Genomic DNA, 24,299 nt, shown 5'->3' with positions numbered 1-24,299 from the left:
TCAGAAGATGAGAAAAATAACAGTAACTACCTGTAGGATTATTCTGGGGAAGAAGCAACTTAAAGAATGAAAAGTGTTTACTAGAGGAGTTGGTATTTGATATTAGGCTCTACATATGTGAATATGGGTTCTAGGAGCAACTTCATTCCTGTGTCGCAGATAAAGACACCAATGGCAGTCACAGGGGCCTGCCCAAGTGACACACAGTTACCTCATTACAAACCTGGAACGAAAACCCAGAGCCCCACCCTCCAGGCACCGCACTTTGTCTGCTTCCACTTTTCTTCTCAGCAGGCTGATGATCGGGCTGAACTTAGGAATGTAATTTTTATTCATAGTGCCAGTTTGTTGAGCACCACTTCTGTGCCAGATATTCAGCAGGGAATAAAAAAAGACGCAGCACTCGGCCATATAGAGTGTACACAATCTTTGGTAGAATCTGTGCATTACACAGTTAAATGCACCAACACGTATATGATTGCAAATAGGAATGAGCGCTGGGAGAAAGACTGAGCTGCTGTGAGCACACAGGGGTGTGTGTGCGTGTATATTTTTTCAGTGGAGAAGGGAGGGTGTTAGTGATCGTGAAATTATGTTCTTTGCAAAGGGAACAAGATGTGTGAAGTTTCTGAGACAGAAAATATGTCAGGTTGTGTTCTCAGATGGAATGAGCAGTTTAGCAGATGATGTAGCTCAACCAGGGGATATATAGGACTTTCCATGCGTGTGTATTCTTTTGCTTTCAAACTTAATTGTCCTTTCTGGGGAGCTAAATTATCTGAAAGAGCACAGTTAAAGAGCTAAACCAGGATTTTGTGAGTCCAGACCAACCCCCATGGTTTACTCTCGCAATTTACACAACAGGAATGGGCATTACCAGAGGCCAGAGAAATGGAAGACCAAGCAGGAACTAATGCAATTTTGCTTTTTCAAAGAACTAGTCAAATTGCTATTTTTTTTGTTTGTTTTTGTTGTTAAATTCATTTAGATGATGAAGCTTTTCTTTTCTTTTTCATATTAGTGGGAAGAGTCCAATGTACTGTTTAAGAACAGAACTGTAGAGTCAGGCGGCCAGAATTCATGACCTGGTCCTGCCACTAAGTGGTAATAATCCAGTTAAATGGGTCTCCTTCCCTCAGCTATAAAGACACAGATAACAATCTCATAGAAATGTGGGAGGTAATAGATGTAAATTAAATTTCTGTTGTTTCAAATTACTTTTAACATAAATGAGGTAATATATGTAAAGTGCTTAAAACAGTACCCAACACATGTTTAATAAATGTTAGCTGTTCTAACACTATTTCTACTTCCGTGTGTTTGATAACCTTATTGTGAAACGAAAAGGAAGGTTGTCTTGTTCAAATACAGTCTGGCAAAAGCAAACACAACAGCCAGGGCTTCTGCTTAAACAACGTATCAGCTTGGGTATATCGCTATAAAGAAAGGCTCGCTCTGTGACTCATTTCCACTTTCCTAATTGCCTGCTCCTGCTCTGGACCTCAGCCAGGAGTCAGTCTTTAGCCACACCGTGGATATACACACATCAGATTGTGTATGTGCATAAACAAGAACCCACAGTCCCTGTTGCCTCTGAGGACTGCAAAGAAATGACATTAAAAGTGAGTGATTTGAAACAACTGAAATTTAATTAAAAACAAAATTAAAAGTTGTTCCAAGCCTGGTGCTTCAGCCAGCAAGACTCAGAGGAAATCAGTAAGTACTACTAATAGCTGGATCCAATTCACAAGCCTCTACGAGGAGGCAGTCGGAGCAAAGAAGATGAACACCCTTTAGATGAAACAATTAAAGATCACTTCTGAGAAATAATCATGAGCAGTATCCCAGGGCAAAAAAGACCATTATTTGCTGGCATGTTTCTTTTTGACTTCCTCATTTCCATTATGGGAAAGTGCCCTGAGATTCTCCAAGTTCTAGGGCAACAGAGAAGTACACTGATTTTGAAAACCAAACTTAAACAAGTGGGAGGCGGAGCCGCTTTCTTCTAAAAAAGAGCTGATACCCACTGCCTGAAATCTCACCTTATCACTGTATTTATCCTTTGAAATTTCAAATATTTAATGGATTGTTCTCAAGTGGTGGCCCTAATAGAGATGATGTCAGCTGGAAGCTGGGCACTGGGGCCCAGCATGGTTAAATGCCTTGGCTGCTGGAGACCTCTGGTGGATGGAGTCAGTGGGGGCAGTGAACGGGGAGGCTGTGTCTGAGACACAGGGCTCAGGGCAGCTACGGGAGGTCAATCTGTCCCTGGTTCCCAGGGCAGCGTGGAGTCAGGCATAGAAGAAGGAGCATGAAATAGGCTGATGGTGTACGTGACAGGAGTGGGAGAAATGACCAGAATGGGCATGTTGGAATGTTTCATGAGCAGCAATGGCCAGGGGTGCAATGAACCAGCTGAACTTGAATACAGAGTTGGAGCAGACAGCAAATGTCCTTGAACTAAGACCACCCATCAGACTGCTTCCTTCCCTACTGTTCTGTTTCCTTGCCCAACCAAAGGAACAGCCACCTACTCCACCTGAGTTCCCTCCTCACCTCTGCAACCTGCCTCTCCTAGCCTGCCCCGACCATGTTGACCTGGCTCAGCCACTTAAGTGGCTTTGACTTTGTCCTTTCCCTCCCTATTCCCTTCACATCTCTCTGTAAAGGCCACCTACTCAGAGCAGTCTTCCCTGACTGCCAGATCTGAGCATTCGGGCCCAACCCTCCTCTCTTTCTTTTAATTATTTTACACCATTTTAATTATCCTCAGTCTTTCCCACCCTGTGCCACTCCTTACTTTATTATTTTGCTAATTTGCTGTGGTGTCTATCTCCTGCTGAGAATGAAAGCATCTTGCAGGCAGGGGCCCTGTCTATCTTTTCCAGCACAGCATTTCCACTGCCCCATGACGCAGAAGGGACATGGAAGAAATATTTGTTTGCTCAGTGAATGAGTTCTACAAAGATTAAAAAGATATTGTAGGAGAAATAATATCTTTCTCTGGCACCTGATGACTTTCAGCTGTTATTTTCATAATAACCTGATATTATGTTAATTTGCATTCTCTAGTGAGATTGCTTCTAGGAAGAGAGAAGGGCAAGACTGAAATAGGACTGGAGGCCTCTAAATGCCAACCTGCCATCTTACATGGTATCTAGGGCACCTGATGTGCCGTAAGTATGCCTGTGTTGCAGAGAGGAATCTTTGTCTTCATCCATTTGTATTACAATAAAGGAATACTTGAGGGTGGGAAATTTATAAAGAAAATTAGGTTTGTGTGGCTTATGATTCTGAAGACTATACAAGAAGCAGGGCAGAAGCATTTGCCCTTGGTGAGAGCATTGGGTGGCTTCCACTTTTGGTGGAAAGGGAAGGGTGTGTGTGTGCATAGATCAGGTGGGGAGAGAGAAAATAGAGATAGATGGGGAGGAGCCAGGCTCTTCTTAATGACCAGCTCTCTGGAGAACTAACACCAAGAGAAAAATCACTACCCACCCAGCCACACCCCACCCCAGGGAGGGTAATTATCTATTCATAAGGGATCCCTATCTCATGATCCAAACACCTCTATTCGGCTCTACCTCCAACATCAGGGCTCAAACTTTAACATAAGTTTTAGGGGACAAATACCCACTCTACAGCAATCCTACAGGGGTGCGAGGTTGGGGGAGAACAAGACTAGGGATGCCAGGGGTTGATGTAACAGGTTGACTGGGGAGAGTGGAGAAGCTGAGTCCAATTCCCTTCTACACAAACCAGTCTCATCCCATCCTCAAACAAGGTCTTTGTCCAAGCCCAGCTTTTCCTCTCATGCTCAACTCAATTTCCAGTTCCTCCAAGAATCTCTTGAGATCTACCCCAGTGAGAATTATCTTTCCCATTCTGTGTCTTGATCCTCATAAGCAATGCAGCTTATGCTTGAGGCTCCGGGTGGGTTATGGAGAGCCTACCTCACTCCCAAATCACTCAGCCTAATAATTTGGGGCTTCAAAATAAAATTGCCACCAGCAATTGCAATAACAGGAACCATGATCACAGTAACAATATAAAATGTTTCAGACTTGGTTTGTTTTATTATTTATGTTTAGTTTTTTAAAAATATCTTGAATGGGGAATGAATTTAAATATATGGAGCTCCCAGTCTATGTTGGATACTGTGACAAAATGTGAAGGCTATAAAGGTTTAAGAAAGAGTCTTTGTCTGAAAGCAGTGCCCTGTGCAGTAGAGAGACAACTGGACAGACCACTGTGACAGAACGTTATCATTGTTATGATGAAAATCAAGTAGGAAGCTTTGGGAGAGCAGATCAGGGATGTGCACCTCCTTCCTCTGCAAAGTCAAAGAACATTGCCTACAATGATCACACCTGAGCTGTGTGTTGAGCGCTAGGAGGCAGCAGGTAGGTGGAATGGGGTGCCAAGGAGATTGAGGCAAAGAAAAAGAATATTTGAAAGGAGACAAGAGAGAGCCAGGGTCATTTAATTTGGCTGGAGTGCAAGATGGCCAAGGTAGTAAATGGGACAAAAAGGGCTGAAAATAGTATTTTGTTCTACTATTCTGCCATTCATTTAGGAAACTGCTATACTAGTCACTTGGCAACATACCTTCAATATGCCTCACCTGTCTAAAACCACACTGTCTCTTTTGGGGTGATAGAAACTACCAGTTTTAATTGATTCCACATTTTCAATGTGACGCTGTCTCCATCACCAGGTTCCTGGACCTCCCTTCAGGTCTCTGCTTCCATAGCAAGGTCTGTACCCAGCAGTTATGTCTTTGCAGGAAATGATTACCCCCAGCACCTTCCTACTCACAAGTCATATCTCTCTCTCCATCCTCCACCCTGGCCCAAACACTGCGGTGAGATGTCACCTGTGTGATTACTCAGAAAACTCACCCCTTCAGGAGAGCAGCCTTCAGAGATCTGACAAATTAATTTTGCTCTCAGACCACAGTGACATCTTTTACTAATCATTTTTATCCAGGCAAGTATTTGTAAAGGTCCTAATGCTGTGTGTTCTTCAAAGTTGCTTGCATTTTTTTTTTTCTTTGCAAAAGGAGATTATTGAGTCAGGCTTCCTTCTCAGCTGGGCTTCTGTTGCTGTCTGGGCTCATGAACCTGCCAGCGATCCCAGGAGGCAGATGCCATGTCATCTTTAACTCTAACTCCTCAATATTTTTAACTTCCAGATACCACATTATCTTTAACACTCCTTGCTTCTTGGCCCCAACTTGCAATTAGTTGCTAAATTTCCTTCTTCTAGGTCTATAATAACTTCTTTCTTTTCATTCTTATTTCTAATGCCCTTGTTCAGATATTATCAGACGAACTAGATTTAGCAGCACCTCAGTAGGGCTCCTTGCCCGCAGCTTTGGCAAACTTAAATTCACCTTTTATATGTGGTCAGTCTCCAAATCTTATTGAACATCAATTGTGTACTGGAGATTTCATAGGAACAAGGCAACTACTTTCTCTGCCCTTAAGGGACTTAAAGTAGCATTGGCAGGGGGAATTGTTGAATGAATGATGTGTATATTCCAGGCTGGACTGCCCCTTCAGGTGGTTTGCTGTGATTGTTCCCATTTCACAGATGAGGAAACAGAAGCTTATACAGATTAGATAACTAGCTGGGGGCCATACAGCTACAAAGTCTCTGAGCCAAGTATCAAACCCAGGGAGTGAATTCTATAGTTCAAAATCATAATCAAATTAGAAGAGTAACTGCACATGTGCTGAGCGCAAAAAGGAAAAGTTTAGGACTATTTAGCAGAGACACCCAACTTTGAAAAGGAGGAGGAGGAAGAGGAGACCATATAAACTAGCAATTCCAAGTGCTTCCTGTTTGCTAAACCTGTGTCTACCAAATACAGACAGAATTTCTTTTAATTCTCACAACCCAAGAGATTAAGAAATAAGCCAGAAAGGTTAAGAAACATTAGTAACATCAAATAGCTGTTAATTCACATAGCTAGCATGTGAATTCAGATGCGTTTGACTCTACAGACTGAACTCTGACCTTTCAAATTGCTTTGACTTTTGGGAAAGCAACCGTGAGCCCTACGCTACTTTGCTTAAAACTTTTCAGCAGTTCCATGACCAGCAAGCACCTCCAAGGTAAAAGCTCAACACAGAGGGCCCTTGCTCTTCCTGGCCAGCCCTCCCATCAGCCCCATTCAGGCCCCCACGGGTCCCTAGCCATGCTGGGCCATCTGCTCCTGGCACAACTTTGCTCATGTGGCTCCCTGTGCCCAGAGCTTGGCCTTTCTGGACTTCACTCTCTCCTCCCATCTCCAGCAGAAGTGCACACTCTCACTTCCAATCCCCGCCCATCCAGTTTCTTCAACTGGGATAAGACCCAAACAAAACTCATTTGCCTTCTAAAGCTTTACCCAGATCTGCCCAGTGGGAAAGACTCCAGGCTTCCCTGGCAACCTTGCTTACTCTCACCCGTTTGCCCTGAGGGCTTGGAGTATGATTTAACTCCTATGGAATTCTTTTGTTTTATAGATAGTTACCACTTTAGCTAACAGGTGGGATCTCTTTGAAGACATGATTAGCATCTATTGTGTGCTGTTTTCACACCAATCTCTTACTTCAACCTTACTACCATGTTGTAAAGTAAGGGCTTACAGTTTCACTTTGCAGACGGTGAAATTGGTGGCTCTGAAAAATGAAGTGACTGGACAAAGACTCATAGTTAGTGAATGGAGAAATGCAGATTTGAACCTGAGGTCTGAAGGTTCTAAATCTCATGTTCTTTCCCCTGGCCTTTAATGCTGACTGTGTCGGAGTTTACCCCAGAATGGGAATCCTGGGTCTGCGCAGCACTCAGCAAATGTCAGTTACCAGTTTAAAGGTAACTGACAGGACTCACTGATAAAGCCTCCAGGGGAATTGGGGTTAAATCAGGGAAGAGAGTATACAGAAGACTCAGGGTTGAGGCCTGAGGATCAATCCAGCTGAGAGTGAGATGCCAGATTACTATCAGACGTTCAGAAAATTCCCAACAGCTTCCAGAAAACCCAAAGCTGAGTAGCTGCAGATATATTTGGCTTAGCCAATGTGGAGGGGCAGGCTGGGGAGAAAAACCAAATAACAAGGCTTTGCTGGGCACCAATGGCTAGGGATGGGGAGGAGGGAGCAGTGGGGATGTGTGAGGTTTAATTATTCCTCCCATCTCATCATTTCCCCTCTGAATACAATACATTCTCCCCCTCCTATGGTCTGGCTGGCATCTGAGATGTGCAAAGTTCCTCGGCAACTGGGGCTGAGAACTAGAGATGGGCAGTGTAGGTATTGTTCCCACTGTGTCCTGGGCTTCCCACCACTTTATTTTTATCCAGGCAGCCTTGGGAGCCAACAGTCCCTGCAGAAGCTTGGCTGTAGATCCTTGTAAGCTATCTTCAAATGGCAACTTCTGGGCTGTAGAAAGATTGCTCAGCTGCCTGTGCTTCCAACCTCCTTGCTCGGGGGGCTGCCTAGCCCAAACCAATCTGAAGACAGAATCCTAGGGACACTGATGTGATGGCTGCATAGACTCCGGAGGTCACGCATATCATGGGATAGCAAAGAGGGACTCTGAACCCCTATACTTTTACTTTTAGAAGCTTAGGGAAGGGAGGAGTTTTAAGTACCATCTTGTTCCCTCCCATGTTTTACAATGATAAGAACAAGTCCTGGAGGGGTTGAAATTTGCCCAAAGTCATGGTGAATTAGTGGCAGAGCTTGAAACTGATGCTCTTTCTACTATATCACGTGGGCACCAATTTGAAATAATTCTGCTCCACCTTCCTTGCCTGTCTGACATTAATGCATTCAGATAACCTCCCTAGGCTTACATGACCTTTAAACTTTTATACCCTCTTAAATTTAAAATGAGGATAATAACTGGACTTACTTCATGAAGAGGTGGAAATACATGAGCTAATACCTTACAAAGCCCATTACATAGGACCTGGAACTTAGCAACTGTTCTGTAAAAGTCCCCAAGCATTGCTGCTGTTATAATCATCAGCAGATACTGGAACAAGAGGATCTACATAAATACAGTGACAAGTGTCCATGCCACTGTCTGGGACACCTGCCAGCATCCATCACCACCCTTCAGGTAGATGTCAATGGCTCAAAGACCTAGTTCAGGTAGCACCTCCTCAAGACGTCTCCTCCTAATCTCCAGCATGGGTGGGGTACTTGGTGACCTCTCCCCTGGGTCCCCACTGCATCCAGTCCACCCCACTGTGAACCCTGCCCCATGGGATTTCACGTCCCACACCACTAGACTGGAGAAGGCCAGGTGGCTGTACTTTGTCTATCTCTGCATCTTGGTATCTCTGCAAGCCACAGAAAATATGACATGCAAGTATCTGTTGACCATAGGAAGGGACAGAGGAGGAGGGAGAGAAAAAGAACGGAAGGGAGGGAAGAAAAAGTTACTATATAAGAAATAAAGAATGGTGGTTTTTATTAATACGTTTTATTTCTATTTTTATTTTACTTTTTTGATTCAGTCTCACCCTGTTGCCCAGGCTAGACGTCGTAGCTCACTATACCCTCAAACTCCTGAGTTTAAACCATCCTCCTTCCTCACCCTTTCAAGCAGTTGGGACTAAAGCACTTGCCACCACGTCTGGCTAATTTTTTCTGTATTTTCATAGAGACTGGGTCTCACTTTTGCTCAGGATGGACTTTCACTACTGAGCTAAAGCAATCCTTCTGCCTCAGCCTCCCAGAGAGCTAGGATTACAAGCATGAGCTACTGCACCTAAGCTTATTGATAAATTTTAAACTATTTACTTTCTTCCTTCTGGAAAGATAGGCTAACTTCCGTAATGCTGCATCTTTTATTCACGTGGCTTTACCCACTACAATCCTATTTCAACCCTTATGTTGTCTTTATAAATAATAACACTATGAAGAAATGGAGAAAGGCATGATATTCTCCGTTCTTGTAATCACACATACTCTACAATGGGCGAAGCTCTTTCAAATTCATCAGCTCACGAACACTCTTTTGAAGGGAGTATTGGTGGTGTTTTTAGATGACGAATTCCCTGGAGCTCAGAGAGGTGAATTAATATACTGAAGGTCACAAAATTAAAAAGCAGAAGAACGGGGTCCACCATCTACACCTCCTGGGTCACAGATTAATGTACTCAACTTCCTGGGCCACAGATCTGTGTACTTACTTCTCCCTCCCATAGACGCCCCACGGCCCCAATTTTCCCCCATTTTGTAACCCCAGGCCAATCATGAAGGGGCATCAAAGTCAACAGACTCAAGATCCATCTCATCAAAGCTCCTAGTCTGAAAGTCAAAGTAGGCTTCTGGTCACAGCAGCATGGTATTATTAATGTGAGAAAATCAAGTTCTCTGCCCCTTCCAATAACCCTCTGCCCCCAGTTTCTGAGAACATATTTTTAGACTCAATCTGCTATAAAAACACAGAAATTAGTCTCTGATTTTGGACATCAAACTTAGTTATCTCTTTTGTTAAGAAGGGAAATTAGTAAAAAATTCATTCTGATTGGAAGCCAAGAAAAAATCTTAGCACAGAGTGTCATTAAAAAAATCCCAATCCCACCAGCTGTTGTGATATCTTTAAAAGCTTGAATATGTTCAGCTGCTTAGAATTTTTCCCCCCCTTTTTGTCCCTCCACCCCCAGCAGCTTGTCACTTTTAACCTGGGTTAACCTGGGGATCAGTTACTATTTAAGGAAGAAAACGGCTTGAAACTTTTTTTTCCTTTCATGGTTTTGTGGATTTAAACTTTTCTAATGAAGAGATTTCAAAAGAAAAAAATAAATAAATAAATAAACCTAAAACAGATTCCCCTCTAGGGGGTATCCACAGCTCCCAGCCTGCCAGTGCTGAGCTAGTTGCCCATTAAGTACAAGAAGGAGAAGTGAAAAAAAGTTTTCACAGTTTATAATTATATTACCAATTTCATTACAGATCTCATTTTAATTCTGACTGAAACCTAGCCTTGCCTTCTCTCTGCACTCTCTCACATATAGTTATTATGTCTGGGTTGAAGTTCAACCTATTCTTCCTGATTGAAGCATATTAATATGGTTTATTGGTATTTCATTGCCACCTCCCCCATGGGTGTTCTGAATCTCAGTTCAATTTATATCTCTCCTCGGCCCAGGCTCTGGGATGAAACCTATTTCATTTTGGCATTGGGGGCAGGACTCTGAGTTTGATTGGAGCTTATCTTTGGGGATGGGAACAACATCCTTGGGGAGTAAAGTCAATCATAGTAGGCAGCCTAAGACTTCTTTCCCTGTCATTCTCCAGGATCTAGCTTCTTAGGTTTTCTGGGTCCACCTGCCAGTCCTCCTTGACTTCATGCCTTTCATAGACACAATTCGCCATATGTCTACTGAGTCGGAGCCTTGATTAGACATCACAATAGGTTAGGATCTGAATAAATTATGGCCCGTGACCTTGAGGAAATTGAAGTCTTATCATTGCAATCATTTTGGTTTAATTCAACAAAGGCTTTGGTTGGGGAGGACACTGTGTTTTAGACACTGTCCTTACAAAATGTAAAACAAAAACTAATATACTCTGTAACCTTATGGAGCTTGAAACCCAGTGGGAGAGATTCACATTAACTAGTTGAGTATATAATTACAAATTGAAATAAGTGCAATAAAGAAATAGAGCAGGATATTCTTTTTCCATTCTTGAGATACATTACTAGGAAGAATGTGTTTCAAATCCACCAATATTAATATGAAACCAATACATAAACAACTGCACACCCACACGAATGATAGAACACAAATATTGTCTAACAAGGGGCAGGGGAGAGGAGGAAGAGGGAGGAGGGAGGAGGAGGGCGATTGGCGGGATCTCGGGTGTTCAGCACACCCCCTGGGTGAGGGCTTAACTACAACTTGAACTTTACCTTAGAATTGAAAACAATATAACCTAAAAATTTGTACCCTTGCATTAATTTGAAATTAAAAAAATAAAGAAAAAGAGCAAAGTTTTAAGGAGAATAATAAGTAAGGCTCCTAATATGCTGAGATAGGAATAAAGAGAGGTCAACTACTGTAGGGTAATTGAGAGACACTGGGGAGGTGTGGGAAGTTTCCAGGTGGAGATATTAATATGTGCAAAGGCCCTGAGGCAGGAGGTAGCAGGGAAATTTAAGGGGCCAACGTAGAGAGAGTGGTGTGAAATGACTGGAGACGAAGGCAGGGGCCTGGCCTTGCAGGGATGTAAAGGCCATGTTAAGAAGTTCAGCCTTTTATAACAAGCACAAAGGGAGACATTGAGACATTTTATGGGAAGATACAACCTATTGAGGCTTTTCATTATAAAAGATCACTCTGTTTGATTTATTGGGAAAAGGTAGGAGGAAGACTAGATTTAATGTAGGAGGTCAGTTTTTTTATGACTGTGGCAACTGTTCCAATGACACAGACATAACAGGAACAGTGATGGGAGGTAAACTTTGAAGTCATTAGAAAGGTACAAATACAATTCTATGCAATGTTCAATCAAGGAGAGAGCATTTATCTCTGCGGGACTCATAGAGGAAGGTTTTTTGGAGGAAGGAGAAAATTAAGTTATGCCTTGGGGACAAGTGAGATTGCAATATATGGAAATACATGGTATAGAATAACATGCAGGCAAAGGTACAGAGAGAGGAAAGGAAAGACAGTCTCTTAGCCTAAACAATATCAAGGATGTGCCAAGAAGTTAAGAAAGAAAAAGGCAGAGGGCGCATTCTACAGAAGTTCCAGCCATGAGGGTGTTTTGTGGTGTTCACAGATCTGTAATCAACACTGAACATTTTAAAACAAAGCCTGGGATGATTCCAGAAGGCAGGATGTCCAAGAAACTACTCTTTTTTTAAAATAAATCGCTTGGCAGTTTGTGGCTGAGTAGCCACTTTGAGTGTGGTATAATTTTGCCTTCTAAGAATTGAAAATATTCCTCCCATGTATTCAAATCACTGGAAACGAGTTCTAAAGCCAATTATGGACCTCATTCCTCACTAAAGGCGCAAAGCCACACATTGGCTTACTCTCTTGAGTTAAAAGAAATGAAGCAGGGCTGGACACAACTATGTGTAGGCAAGATTCACTGTACACAGTTTTGTGCTCAAAAAACAGCTACTTGTGTAGCATATTGGGGAACTAGCCCATCCTAATGTGTGGACATTTATACTTAGTGATTTCCTAGGCTCAGAAGGAACCCTGAGACTCTAAATAACCTCAGTTGTAGGGAACAGGAAAGTCTTGGACACCAACTTAGTTAAGCACCCCCAAAATGATATAAACACTTTTAACTAATCTGAATAAAGAGACATTTTGGCGTAGGTGTTTTGATACAACAATCCTACCAGTATAAGAAATGGTTGTGTATTTCAGCTAAATAAATTATTCAAGACACATCTCTGGCTTTTACTGACTTCTGTATTTTGCTCTATTTCTGAACCCAAAGAATGGGTGATACTCAGGGATGAGATAAGTAAAGAACAAACAAAGATAGTCTGAAATTCCTAAAAAAGGAAGCTGTTTCAAATCCAAACATCACGTATGAGGGCTTCCCTCCCCCTTCTCTTGTCTGGCCTCATAAAAATGTTGTCATCCATTCTCAGAAGATTCTCTGTGATGGGGAGCTCATTACCTTGCAATGAACCCCTTCCAATATTAAGAAAATATTATCACAACTACTAACATTTATATAATTTATAGAACCATTACTAGGTCTTAGGCATGGAGCTAAAAGCCTTATGGCCATTATTTCACTTATTCTTCACAATAATTCTATGAGATAAGTACTGCTATTATCCCCAATTTATAGATAATATAAGTGAAGCTTAGAAAGTTTAAGTAACTAGCACAAAGTCATACAGTTACTAGAAGATGCCTCCAGACTGAGGTCCCATCTTCTCTTATCCTTGACCATACTCCTCACTCACATAGGTCTGGTTTTTGCTTCCGGAGGCCTCCCAGAACTAGCCTGCTCTCTTCTTAGGACAAACAATGACCATTTCATCTCTGGAAATGTAGAGCACCAAAGGACCTTGGGTTGAGGAGTCAGGTAGACTTAGGTTTTCATACCATACCACCTTTGTGTCAACCTGGCTAAATCACTTAATATCCCTAAGCCCTACTTTTCACATATGCAAAATAAGCATGCTAGACCCTGCCCCATAATTTTGCCATGAGAACTGAATGAAGAACTCTACCTAAAGTGCTGTGTACACTGCAGATACATAGCAGACCTGTTCAATAATCCCAGCTATCCTTCCGACAGGTTCTTCCAACTCTTCTTACAGAACGATTTTCTTCCACCCTTTCCTTAAGAGCTCATTAGGATCTACAATGACTTATCTTGGTTGCCTAATACTCTTTTGAACTGCTTCCTGTGTACAATTCCTAGAATAGAGAACAAGGTGGAGGGCTACCTGTTTGTACAGGAATGAAACCACCTGACTCACTTAATCCAGACAGCTCATGCCTTTAAAAGTTGTCTCTTCTGCTAGCTTCTCATACTGTGTGAATATAACCTGATTTATAGTGCAAGTCTCAGGGGGGTGCATGAACCAGCATCTCAGCTAAGATTGGCTTTTCCTATCAACAGGTAACTATTTATCACTGATGCTATCTGCATTGTCTTTTTTTTTTTTTGTAGAGACAGAGTCTCACTTTACCACCCTTGGTGGAGTACCATGATGTCACACGGCTCACAGCAACCTCCAGCTCTTGGGCTTACATGATTCTCTTGCCTCAACCTCCTGAGCAGCTGGGACTACAGGCGCCCACCACAATGCCCAGCTATTTTTTTTGTTGCAGCTTGGCCGGAGCCGGAATTGAACTCGCTACCCTCGGTATATGGGGCCGGCACCCTATTCACTGAGCCATAGGCTCAGCCCTGCATTGTCATTTTGATGAATCCTAAATCTGTGTGAGAAGGGATAGTATGTTATAGTTCCATGGGTGGACAATCTGCACCCTGTGGATTGCATGCTGATTTTATGAGGACGTTTTGCTTATCTTTGGTGTTAGATATCATGAAACGTCTGCATGTACTTTTCTTTTCTTATAAGCTTTTATTAGTGTTTGTGAATTTAATGTGTGGCCCCAAACACCTCTTATTCTTCCAATTTGTAACAAAGAAAAAATAAGGTTGGAAATCCCCGTAGAAACCTTAAGTGTTGGCCATTGCCATTGTTGTCCGTGCTATGGGCCATCACTGGAGCGACTCTATGAGCCAGCTTCCCTGGGAGGGTACTGATGACGTCAAAGATGAAAGAGACAAAGGTCTTAGGAGGATCCCAAGGGGTCTCAAGGAGTGATCACCTATGTCAGATGAAAGGAAAATATCACTTACAGAGATACGGACACAGCTTTCAAAGTTCTTTTAAGTGACCACCTAGAGTTCTCATGAAGAATATCAATAAGTGGGTTCCGCCCTCAGAAAACCTGACTCACTAGTTCTGGGAATTATCAGCCCCAATGACCTCATGTGGATGATTTATGGGACACAGCTGAGGAAGCTATGCTAACTTCAGTAAATTCAGATGCAAACGTGTTCCCTCTCTTCAGTGTGTGCTTAGCAGGGAGGGCAAAAGCCACTGATGGCCTTGAAGAAGCCCAGGCAGAAGAAGAGGTGAGATTTTTGCCAAGGGTTCAGATGGGAACTATGTCAGTATGTATTGCCTTTGACAACTTGGCTTTGGACAAGTGCTATGTAAAATTGACCTTTTTCCTATAATGGACAGTAAGCATAGAGTATGGTACTATTCAGTAACACGAGGGCAGAATTCATTTTCTTCCTGAAGACGGGGCCCATTACTCAGTCTCACCCAACGCTCCAGCACCACGGACAGCTCAATGCATTACTATGAGGCTGGCAGAGAGCTCTCTCTGCTAAGGGCCAGCATCTTGGCAGCTTGGAGCTCAAGGGGAGGGTGAGAAAGGATGAGAGGTGACCTGGCATGGTCCTTGGGAGTCCTGATCTTAAATGAAGTTCCTCCCATGTGACCCAGGCTGCCCACATCCTGACGAGTCTCATTAAGATTTTGTTGTTATTGTTTTATTAAAATTTAGCCAGTGGAAAAAATAAATAAATAATAAAATAAAATAAAATAAAAAACAAAATAAAATAAAAAATAAAAATAAAAGAAATAAGAAATAAAGGAAAAAAAAACTTAGCCAGTGCTCTCATATTGTGACCTGGGTGCATACATATACGTAAAATAACATTGAACTGTACGCTTGCTATCTGTGGTACTATATTTCTGTTAGACTGTGATAAGTATAACTATCAATGCTAAGTGATGACAAGCTTTTAAAAAAATAGGTATCATCGTCACTTTTCTTCTTGCCCCCCCCCTATGTAATACCCTTATCTCTAGGAATCAGAACTAGATACTCCACTTGTATAATCCATAAAAATTGTTCTTTGGTAGATCTTTCTCTACCCCCACAGAAGAGTGGATTCTACTTCTTTTCAAGCCTCAGTTTCCCTACCTAATCAAATGTGAATGATAATAGCCTCTATAAAGAGCAGCTGGGGAATGAGGTGAGAGATGGCCACAGAGTTTCTGCTGTAGGAGGCACTGGGATCACATTGGGTAAGGTGAGTTTGCCTGGAATTACCCAACAGCCTGCCCCTGAGATCAAGTGCTGGTTACTCCTAGGATTCCTGCCAATCCCCAGAGACTGAGGCTCTTCAAGTGCTATGTCTTCAAATGGGAAAGTCACTTCCATCTGGAGGGGACATACAACGTACTCCCTGTCCCATTAATCTAAGAATAGCTAAGTTAATTATCTCTGTGCACATCTGCTTTAGTTTTCTATATATTCTTGTCCTACCGTGTTCTAGTTTCCAAAGTTGCTTTCTCTACAAGTTATTCTAAGAATAAGAGTAATAGTGGTTACCATTTACTGAGCAATCACAATGTTTGACAATTGTCTCAAGATAATCTCCATTTTATAGATGAGAAAAATGAGACTCAGGGAGCTTCCTTATCTCTCTGCTGTTCAACAGTATAAACAAGTGATGGAGCTGGGACACAAATCAAAACTTACGTCATCTGAAAAGGCACATTCCTAACGAAGCATTGTAGCATGTTGGGGGTGGGGGGAGGGGCATTTCACTGTGCCTGGAGCCTGAGATCCTGTGGGTGAGGTCCTCTCAAGGCTGCCTGCTTCATCCGATCTCTAGGACTGGAACATTCCTCAGTTATTTCCAACTTTCTTTTGTATGAACTATATTTTCTTATCTTCTGTATTCTTGATGGTCTGGTCTCCAGAGCCCATATTCCAACTATCTCCTCTGTCTGCTTTTACAATCCAGGAGGCCATGTTCCTCTTCCCTAATCACCCCAGGGAAATTACCAGGCAACTGTGGGCAGACCCTACACTCCAGACCTGCTAAAATTATTCAAACTAGCCAACCCCAAGCCTGTTTACACTGCCTCACCTGTTCCTTCTTGCTAGGAGCACCATTGAGGCTGTTGCCCCTGTTATTCACTCTCTCCCAGCCTCCTGATAGACCCTGGTGCTTTCCCATGTAGCCTGGCATGGTGCTCTGTGCATTCTGTATCTGAGATCTATGAGTAAAAAATCTTCCTGGTTCACAAGTCATTTCCATGTCTGTGTGTTTTACCAACAGGATTAAAATAAATACCAGGTACATTTTAAAACATCTTTGATCTCTGTGCACATCTGCCTGATGTTTCTCTGACTTAGCTTCCCCTTTGCACTTAGACATCCAGTAGAAGAATCCCTCCAGAGCCATTAACAATTCTGTTTTAATTTGGGCAATTTTCATTCACTCAATACCTATTTACTGAATATCAATGATAGGACCATGCCCTGCGACTGCCCTGGACTGTAGATATGACATTTCTACCAAAAGACGTAACTCCTACCATCACAGAGAGTCCAGTCTAGAGGCAGAAACAGATAAGCACACAGGCTGTTATAAAATTTTAAGTCCACAAATGATGGAAGTCAGAACAGGGACCATTTAACTCACCACATTGTAGACTATCCTTCCAAACCATCAAGACTGTTTGCAGCTTTCTTGGGTGATCCCTTGAGGTTTCTATTTCCTAACCACTTGCTATCTGAAAATGGGGTGAACATGGCAAACAAGTAGGAGCTGTACTCTTTGTGATACCCCTACGAGGTAGGCGCTGCTCTTCTTCCCATTTTACAATGCAGAGACCAAGCCTCTCACTTGGCTACAGAAGTAAAAGACTATAGAATAAGTATGTGAATTCATGTTTGTATTATCCCAAAGCCTGCGCTCTTAGCCATTACTCTGCTTTATACGACCTTCAGGATCTCAATTTCTAAAAATATTTCAGGATCTCAATTTCTAAAAATATTTCCAACATGAACTTCTCTAAGTCTTTAAGGCCTAACATTCTACAGTGATGGGGCAGGGATAAAAGGCACATGCCTTTCGCAGTGGTCAATACTCAGCCTCAGGTTTTCCTACCTCAGTGTCCATCATCCCCACTACCCCATCCCCATTTTCCAGCCACTCCCAGGATCTGGCACCTCCCCAGCTCCAAGCTCTGCGACCCTAGTTGCCTACTGTCCTCTACTGTCACTTGCACACATATACCTGTCTTATGTGCACATATAAATTTGACAGAGATGAACTAACAGTCCTGTTCACAAGTCTAAAAATCAACTGAATGTCTATGAAACAGGAAAAACTGAGGTTATTTGCAGCCCATGTGAAAAACAAGCACATTCCACATACACACAGTTGATTATTAATGCCTTCCTTCTATTCACACATTAATAGAAGTCTGGGTGTTTCATAGAAAGAGGATAAAAGCCCCACCTTGCTCTGGTCAGAACACACCAAGGAGATAGTGCTAACTTCTGAACACTAGAACGTGAAAATTGAAGATAAAACTGAGTTACATTGATATAAGTCTGAAAAATAGAGACAAACCATCTCAAAAATATTCACTATATACCAAAAGGGAAAATTTTTATATTAATAGTACTAAATATGGTGCTAAAAGACAGAAAGTCAATCACCTCTGGGGAGTATTACCTGGAAGGAGGCCTGGGGAAACCTTTTGAGGTGCTGGACATTGCTATGGTTTGAGCTGAGTGAACTTCTATGTAATATTATGTTAAATGGCCTTATTACAAAAAAACAAACAAAAAAAGAGGATGACAGGAAACTTACAGAGGTGATGGTTATATTTATTCTGTTGTCTACAGCACTTGTTTTACTTGTCTACAGTATATATTATTTTCTAATTCATCAAGAGATATGCATTAAAAAGTATAAGAAATTAAAAAACAAAAATCAAAATGCATACTTAAGATATGCCTTCTTTATTATTTGTATGTTACACTTTAATAAATTTAAAGATAGTAATGTCATATGAGAAGAAGGGTTTGGGGAAACAATTGCCCAAATATTCTGCTGGGATATGTAAACTGGAGCTACTCTTCTGGAGGGCACTTTAGCAATAGATACTAAGTACCTTAATAAGTATCTGGGACCATGCTTTGCTAATGACTATGGTGACTGTAGTGTCTCATTAATTCAATTTAATTGGGCAAAAATAAACGGTAAAATATAAGATACTTGTAAAGGACATTTACAGGGAATAAGATATTAATATTATCTAGGACACTCAGGAGATTCCAAGGCAGCTCACATGCTTCCTAGTCATCTGCTTATAATCAGACGTACTCTGTGAGGGGAATTTTTGGTTTAGTAGAGGATCCACAGACACGGTAAGAACCAGGAGGTTCTCTGAAGAAGTGCAATCTTTCTGCACTTACTTTTTAATTCTTCCTTTATTTTAGAATTTGTGCATAAGGATAAAAGTAGGCTTTAATTTAATTCAAATAATCCAGGACTGCAAAAGATAAGGTCCTCTTCCTGGGTCTTCGGATGCTCCTTTTCCCCTGTGAGACACACATACACGCACAGACACATGTACAATGTGATTCTGAGGTTGGGCCATGCATGGAGATGTTGCACCAGCCAAGGGTGCCAGGTGCTGAGTGGACGCTGGACATCTCCGATGCTCGGCTCTTACCGTCTGCGATGAAGTGCTCAGGCACGTGCAGAGTCACCTTCACAGTGAGTGGACAGGACATCTGACTGCCACACACCATGGCCAGGATGCAGGAGTTCACCGCAATCAGCGTCAGGGCCGTCTTGTTCATTGGGCTCTTCAGCAAACCTAATAATGCAAAAACATACAAAGACACATAATTCCATAAGACAGAGAAATGGGGATGGCACGGAGTTTGGGAATTTAAACAAAAGTAAACATAGAAAACATATTTTTCAAGCTTTATGCTTGAAAAGTGGCCCCTTTGTGGGCGGGGTGGGGGCTTTGGTTTAACTCTCTCCAAAATGGGCTTAGTGTTCTTTTTGGTAATGGTAAAAGAAACAAGCTTCCTGAAAATTGTTAGCAATTCTCACTCCTTCCTTGCCAATTTGGTTGGCCATTCTTGATAATAATGAGATGATATTTAGTCCCCCAGTCCCTTTATGAGCAAGTGAGAAGATTCCATGCCACTGATCCTAGTGGAAAAGCATGGACTTTGTTTAGAAGGTTCTGGATTCAAATTTGGGATTTAGCCCTTATTGACTGTGTGACCTGCTCCATTCTCCAGATTTCAGTTTCCTTACTTGTATGATGAGGATAGTAACAAACATCTCATGGAGTTTTTGAGATGATCACCCAGCACAATGCATATCTAATGCCCATCATCTAGAATTCACAGGTAGAAGCTCATCATTCAAATCAGTTTCACAAGCATTTACTGAGCAGCTACTCTGTGAGACACATACAATACAGCGGGGATACCCTCATTCAAATCAGTTTCACAAGCATTTACTGAGCAGCTACTCTGTGAGACACATATACAATACAGCGGGGATACCCTCATTCATATCAGTTTCACAAGCATTTACTGAGCAGCTACTCTGTGAGACACATATACAACACAGCGGGGATACCCTCTGTTAATTCAGGAGTTTGTAGGCTACTGGGTAAAGGGAAGCTTATCCACAGCTAATTAGATTCCAAGACTAATTCTCTTAAGACCTAGAAGAGAGAGCATAGGATGGGGAAGGGCGGAGGTTTAGTTTACCTGGGAAAATTAAAGACAGTTTCATGGATGCAATAGAGAAAGTAGAACGGATCTACAGAGCTGGAAGATACCGAGCCAGCAAAGACAATCTGTGGAGTCTGTGTGAGCCCTGCCTTGTTTCTCTTATCTTCATACCTCCTTTCGGGGCTGTCCTTACCAGTTGTAGAGCAATGGTTCTCAATGGTCTTTTACCTGCAGGTTCTTCTTTTGAGTAAACCCTGATCCCCAAACCTTTTGGACCTTGTTCTATGGCTATCCCATGAGCATGTCAAACGCAACGTGTTCAAAACAGGGCACATTATCTTCTCCTTAAAGCCTCCTCCTTTCTTCCTCCTCCTAGGCTCCTTGGCTTACTGAAAGCTCCACCATTTGGAATGGCGGAAACACAGAAGTGACTCTCCATCTTCTGTCTCCCTCCTTCACAGTATCTGAATAGTCACGCAGTCCTATTTGTTCCTTGTCCTTAGCATTTTCACCTCTTGGCCTTCACCTCCTCTATTGTCTGTCTGCGTGTGAGATAAGGGAGATGTGTACATATCTGTTCACTCCCTGCTGAAAACCCTCGAGCTGTTTTACTGCATCTGGTCACAGAAGGGGATCCATGCTCATTAGTCTGGCACCTGAAAGATTTCATGAGGAGTCTCTGCAGTGGTGCAGAACAGATGGCTTTAAGGCTACATGTGGCCTTCTAGGTTAGTATGTGTGGCCTTTTGACTGAATTTAAATTAAAAAAAAATCCTTTCATTAAAAGGGGTGCAGCCAAGAAATAGGAAACTTTCCTTGCCCCCTTTGGTGCTTATAAAGGAAGAATCTTGAAATCAGAAGGCTGCAGGTTCCCCAACCCTGCCTGTGATCTCTTCTACCTGGTCCAAGGACAGAGGGTTGGATTACTGCAGGGCCACTCCCCTGTCTCACTCAATCAACGCCTTCATCATGGTACTATTAGGGCAGGTAACTGTATCTCTTGGATACAAATCCCCCTTGTTTATTCCTCTACCCTCTTTGAGAGTCATCATAAATGCAAATTCTTCATGCTCTTGGGAGATAAACTACCTATAGGCATCAAGTATTCCTAAAATACTTGATTCCAATCACTGGAGTCTAGTCATGTCTCATAAATAGACAGTCAACTCTTTGAAAGCAAGCACAGTGTCTTTTGTTCACCACTGTATCCCCACGACAAGCACAGCCTCTGGCATGTACTAGAATCTCAGTAAATAAATGCATGGCCACGTTCAGAAACAATGGTAATAATGTTAGCCGCCAGCATGGCATAGGTGCTGACCAGTCAAAAACCATGCTAGGCAGCATGGCCATGCTGAGACTGTATGACAGCACGCTTGGGGATAGTTTGTATGGACATCTATTTTTCTTCAAGAGATCCCACCTTCCCCATCTGTGTCTCTCATATCAAGATCACCACGTGGAACCCAGAAGTTGCTTAATTCAAGAATAAGATCCTTGTCTTTTTCCCTATCCTAGGACAATACATGGCTCCCAGGAGAAATATTCCTACTTTTCTGGTTGTTATAGTTATGGAATAAACATTAAAAGAGAAGAGTAAATTAAATAAAAAGATGGTTCCAAGAATTTCCTACAATCAAAAATGACTACAGAAAAAGAGGAACATGTTTTATCTCTTTTCCGAGTGTAACAAGAGTTTGCTTCATACATATTTATAATAAATATTTTTTATATTTATAAATATAAATAAATAAAACATTTAGAACATAAATATTTGAGCAACTAACCAGAATAAACAAGCCAACATCATTGTCATCTACTAAAAACAGCAAGTACTAGGAGTTGGTGCCTTGCATAGATCTCACGTTAGAAAGCCAACATATTACCCCCGGCTAGTTATTGAACCAATCACTTTCCCACCCCACAAATAGCAGTTGGTAGGAGCACTGAGTTTCTGTGGGTATGAAGTCTATTCTGGGAGAAGAACATTGTAAGGGTAAGGCCAGCATGAACACATTCCTGGGAAGGTGAAACAGGTCCAGAGGATGAAGTGTGAAGGGAAGTCAAAAGCTTCCGGACTTGGACAGTAGACTCTCAGCACAAAGAGCAGTGGACAATAGCGTCCTGGGGATCCCTGTGAAATTTCTCATTTCTGGCACAAACAGCAGCAGAGTCTGCTGTGACTAAGACATTCCTTTCACTAATTAACTATCAGAAATACCAGCCAGGGCTGATACGCAGGGCTGATTTCGGTCAGAGTGAAGAGGGCTGAGAGGTATAAAAGGGATGACCCATTCTCTCTCCCAGGGCCCTTCCTTGCTGGACTAATTGCGTGTCCTACGTCATTTAAACTTGCACGGTAACCCAGGGTCTTTATAAGTCAATATGGGGAGTGGAGTCACATCAGGTTTTTGGCTCTCAGTTTTCTCACTTTGGAAATAGTCATACAATGATCTGTCCTTCAAGAGCATCATGAGAAGTAAACAAGACAGTAAATGCCAACTGCACAGCTCAGCTTCGGGCACACAGGAGGCCCTCGGTAAACGGAAATTTCCAAACAAGATACAGGAATTCGTCTCATTATCAATGACAGAAATCAGGACTTAGGCACCTCTTTTTCTACACATTATCAGAACATGTTAGGAACTGAATTATTCTTTTCAGAAAGAGAAGACAAAAAGAGGAACTAGAAAAGGATGTAAGAAGAAGGAGAAAGTGGGACGGAGACTGAGAATGCGTGGCATCCAGGGGCAACGATTTACTCAGAGAATGGCTGCAGCCCCTCGGCTGTCTCTGAAGGCCAGGAGGAAGAACACGGGCAGGTCAAGCTTGCACTAAGGCCACAGAGCAGGCTACCCACAGAGCAGCCGCTGGGATTTGAGGAGTTGTCATGGCAACTGGACCTGGCAGAAACTTCACCAGTGGGACTTAAACAATGGTGACTTCCTAAGAGCTCCTGGCCCAGGGAACTGGGCATAAGCCCCTAGTTCTGAGTACAAGGTGCAGATCGCCACCAGATGGAAACTCTATCCCGAAATTCCCACCCCCTTCCCGCACTGCACTGCCCTTGTAAGAAGCAGAGATAGAAAAGAGAATCTCACAGTGTCTGGTATTTATCCATCTATCCATTCATTTAGTCATCCATCCAACCCATTTTCATTGAACATCTGGGCACTGTTCTAGGCACGGGGAAATAACCAATGTTTTGCACAAGCAAAACAACCAATGTCCTTGAAGCTTACATGTTAGTGGGGGGAGACTTAACTTCATTTAATCATCAGTGCAAACTGTTTCCTCTATTCCCATTCTGTGAACAGACGTACACAGCAATTAGGTGACTCGTCTAAGTGGAATCCAGTCTGCATGTGACACAGGTTGGCTGAGAACCAGCCCTGTCTTTCCTCCTTTATCCTACATCACGCTATTTCCCACTTCATCAGAGATATGGGTCCCAGGACACCACTGTGTAGTTCCAGAAAGTGCAGCCTTTGAAGTCAGACATATCTATGTTCAAATCTGGTTTAACCACAACATTTCTGTGGGTCATTTGGTAATTTGATCCAATATCTTAATGAGGACAGAACCTGGGAAATGGGAACAGAGTTCTTCTTCCAGAGCTGACGTAAGGACAAAATAACATACCATATGTAGTTACCAGTTTAAGAAAAAAAGAGCTAAATAAATGATAGTTGCAGGTCCTCAGATTACCCTCAAAATGATGTCACCGCACTCCTCAAGCTTCCCTATCATTTGCAGAGGAATGAGGGATACTGTAGGAATAGAATTCCATCCGGGCCTATTGATTGCTGGGACTGGAGAAAGGTAATAATCTAATTTCCCTTTCATTTCCCCTCCCTCTTACCCTAGACGCCTCTCAAGGCAGCAGAGAATGGTATAAAATGTATCACTTGAGAAAGTCAGCTGGAAATAACTCAGCATTGTTGATCCACACTGCCTATAATTTGGGGGTTTGATTGATTCTTGGTTTGGAAATGCCAGGTTGAGGGAAGAAAATCAAATTTAAGTTAAATTTGGAATTGAATCAATCACATTTTATAATGAAGAAAATAGATCTAACCCCATCGGGCCATTGTGTGTGGAAAACTTAAAAATACTACACTCTCATCGATTCTTTCCTTCTGATAATTCAGGAGCGTAAAAGGCTAGGTCCTAGAGTGAAAAGAAATTTATTAAGTGGTATATGAGG

General features: G+C 42.3%; 1 protein-coding gene across 4 annotated transcripts in view; it reads right to left on the bottom strand.

Moving 5' to 3' along the window:
• Window positions 1-24,299, bottom strand: part of ASTN2 (astrotactin 2) — a 990,319-nt gene that overhangs the window by 592,940 nt on the left and 373,080 nt on the right. For all 4 annotated transcript variants that reach the window (XM_053566512.1, XM_053566522.1, XM_053566529.1 and 1 more), the window contains one exon: window positions 19,063-19,209. In XM_053566512.1, the coding sequence (XP_053422487.1) occupies window positions 19,063-19,209 (147 nt within the window). The remainder of the gene's footprint in view (window positions 1-19,062; window positions 19,210-24,299) is intronic.

This window comes from Nycticebus coucang, chromosome 2 (assembly GCF_027406575.1).
Source record: "Nycticebus coucang isolate mNycCou1 chromosome 2, mNycCou1.pri, whole genome shotgun sequence".
Lineage (NCBI taxonomy): Eukaryota > Metazoa > Chordata > Mammalia > Primates > Lorisidae > Nycticebus > Nycticebus coucang.
Note: the sequence above shows the minus strand (reverse complement) of the source record. Positions and strands in the feature narration are given on the sequence as shown.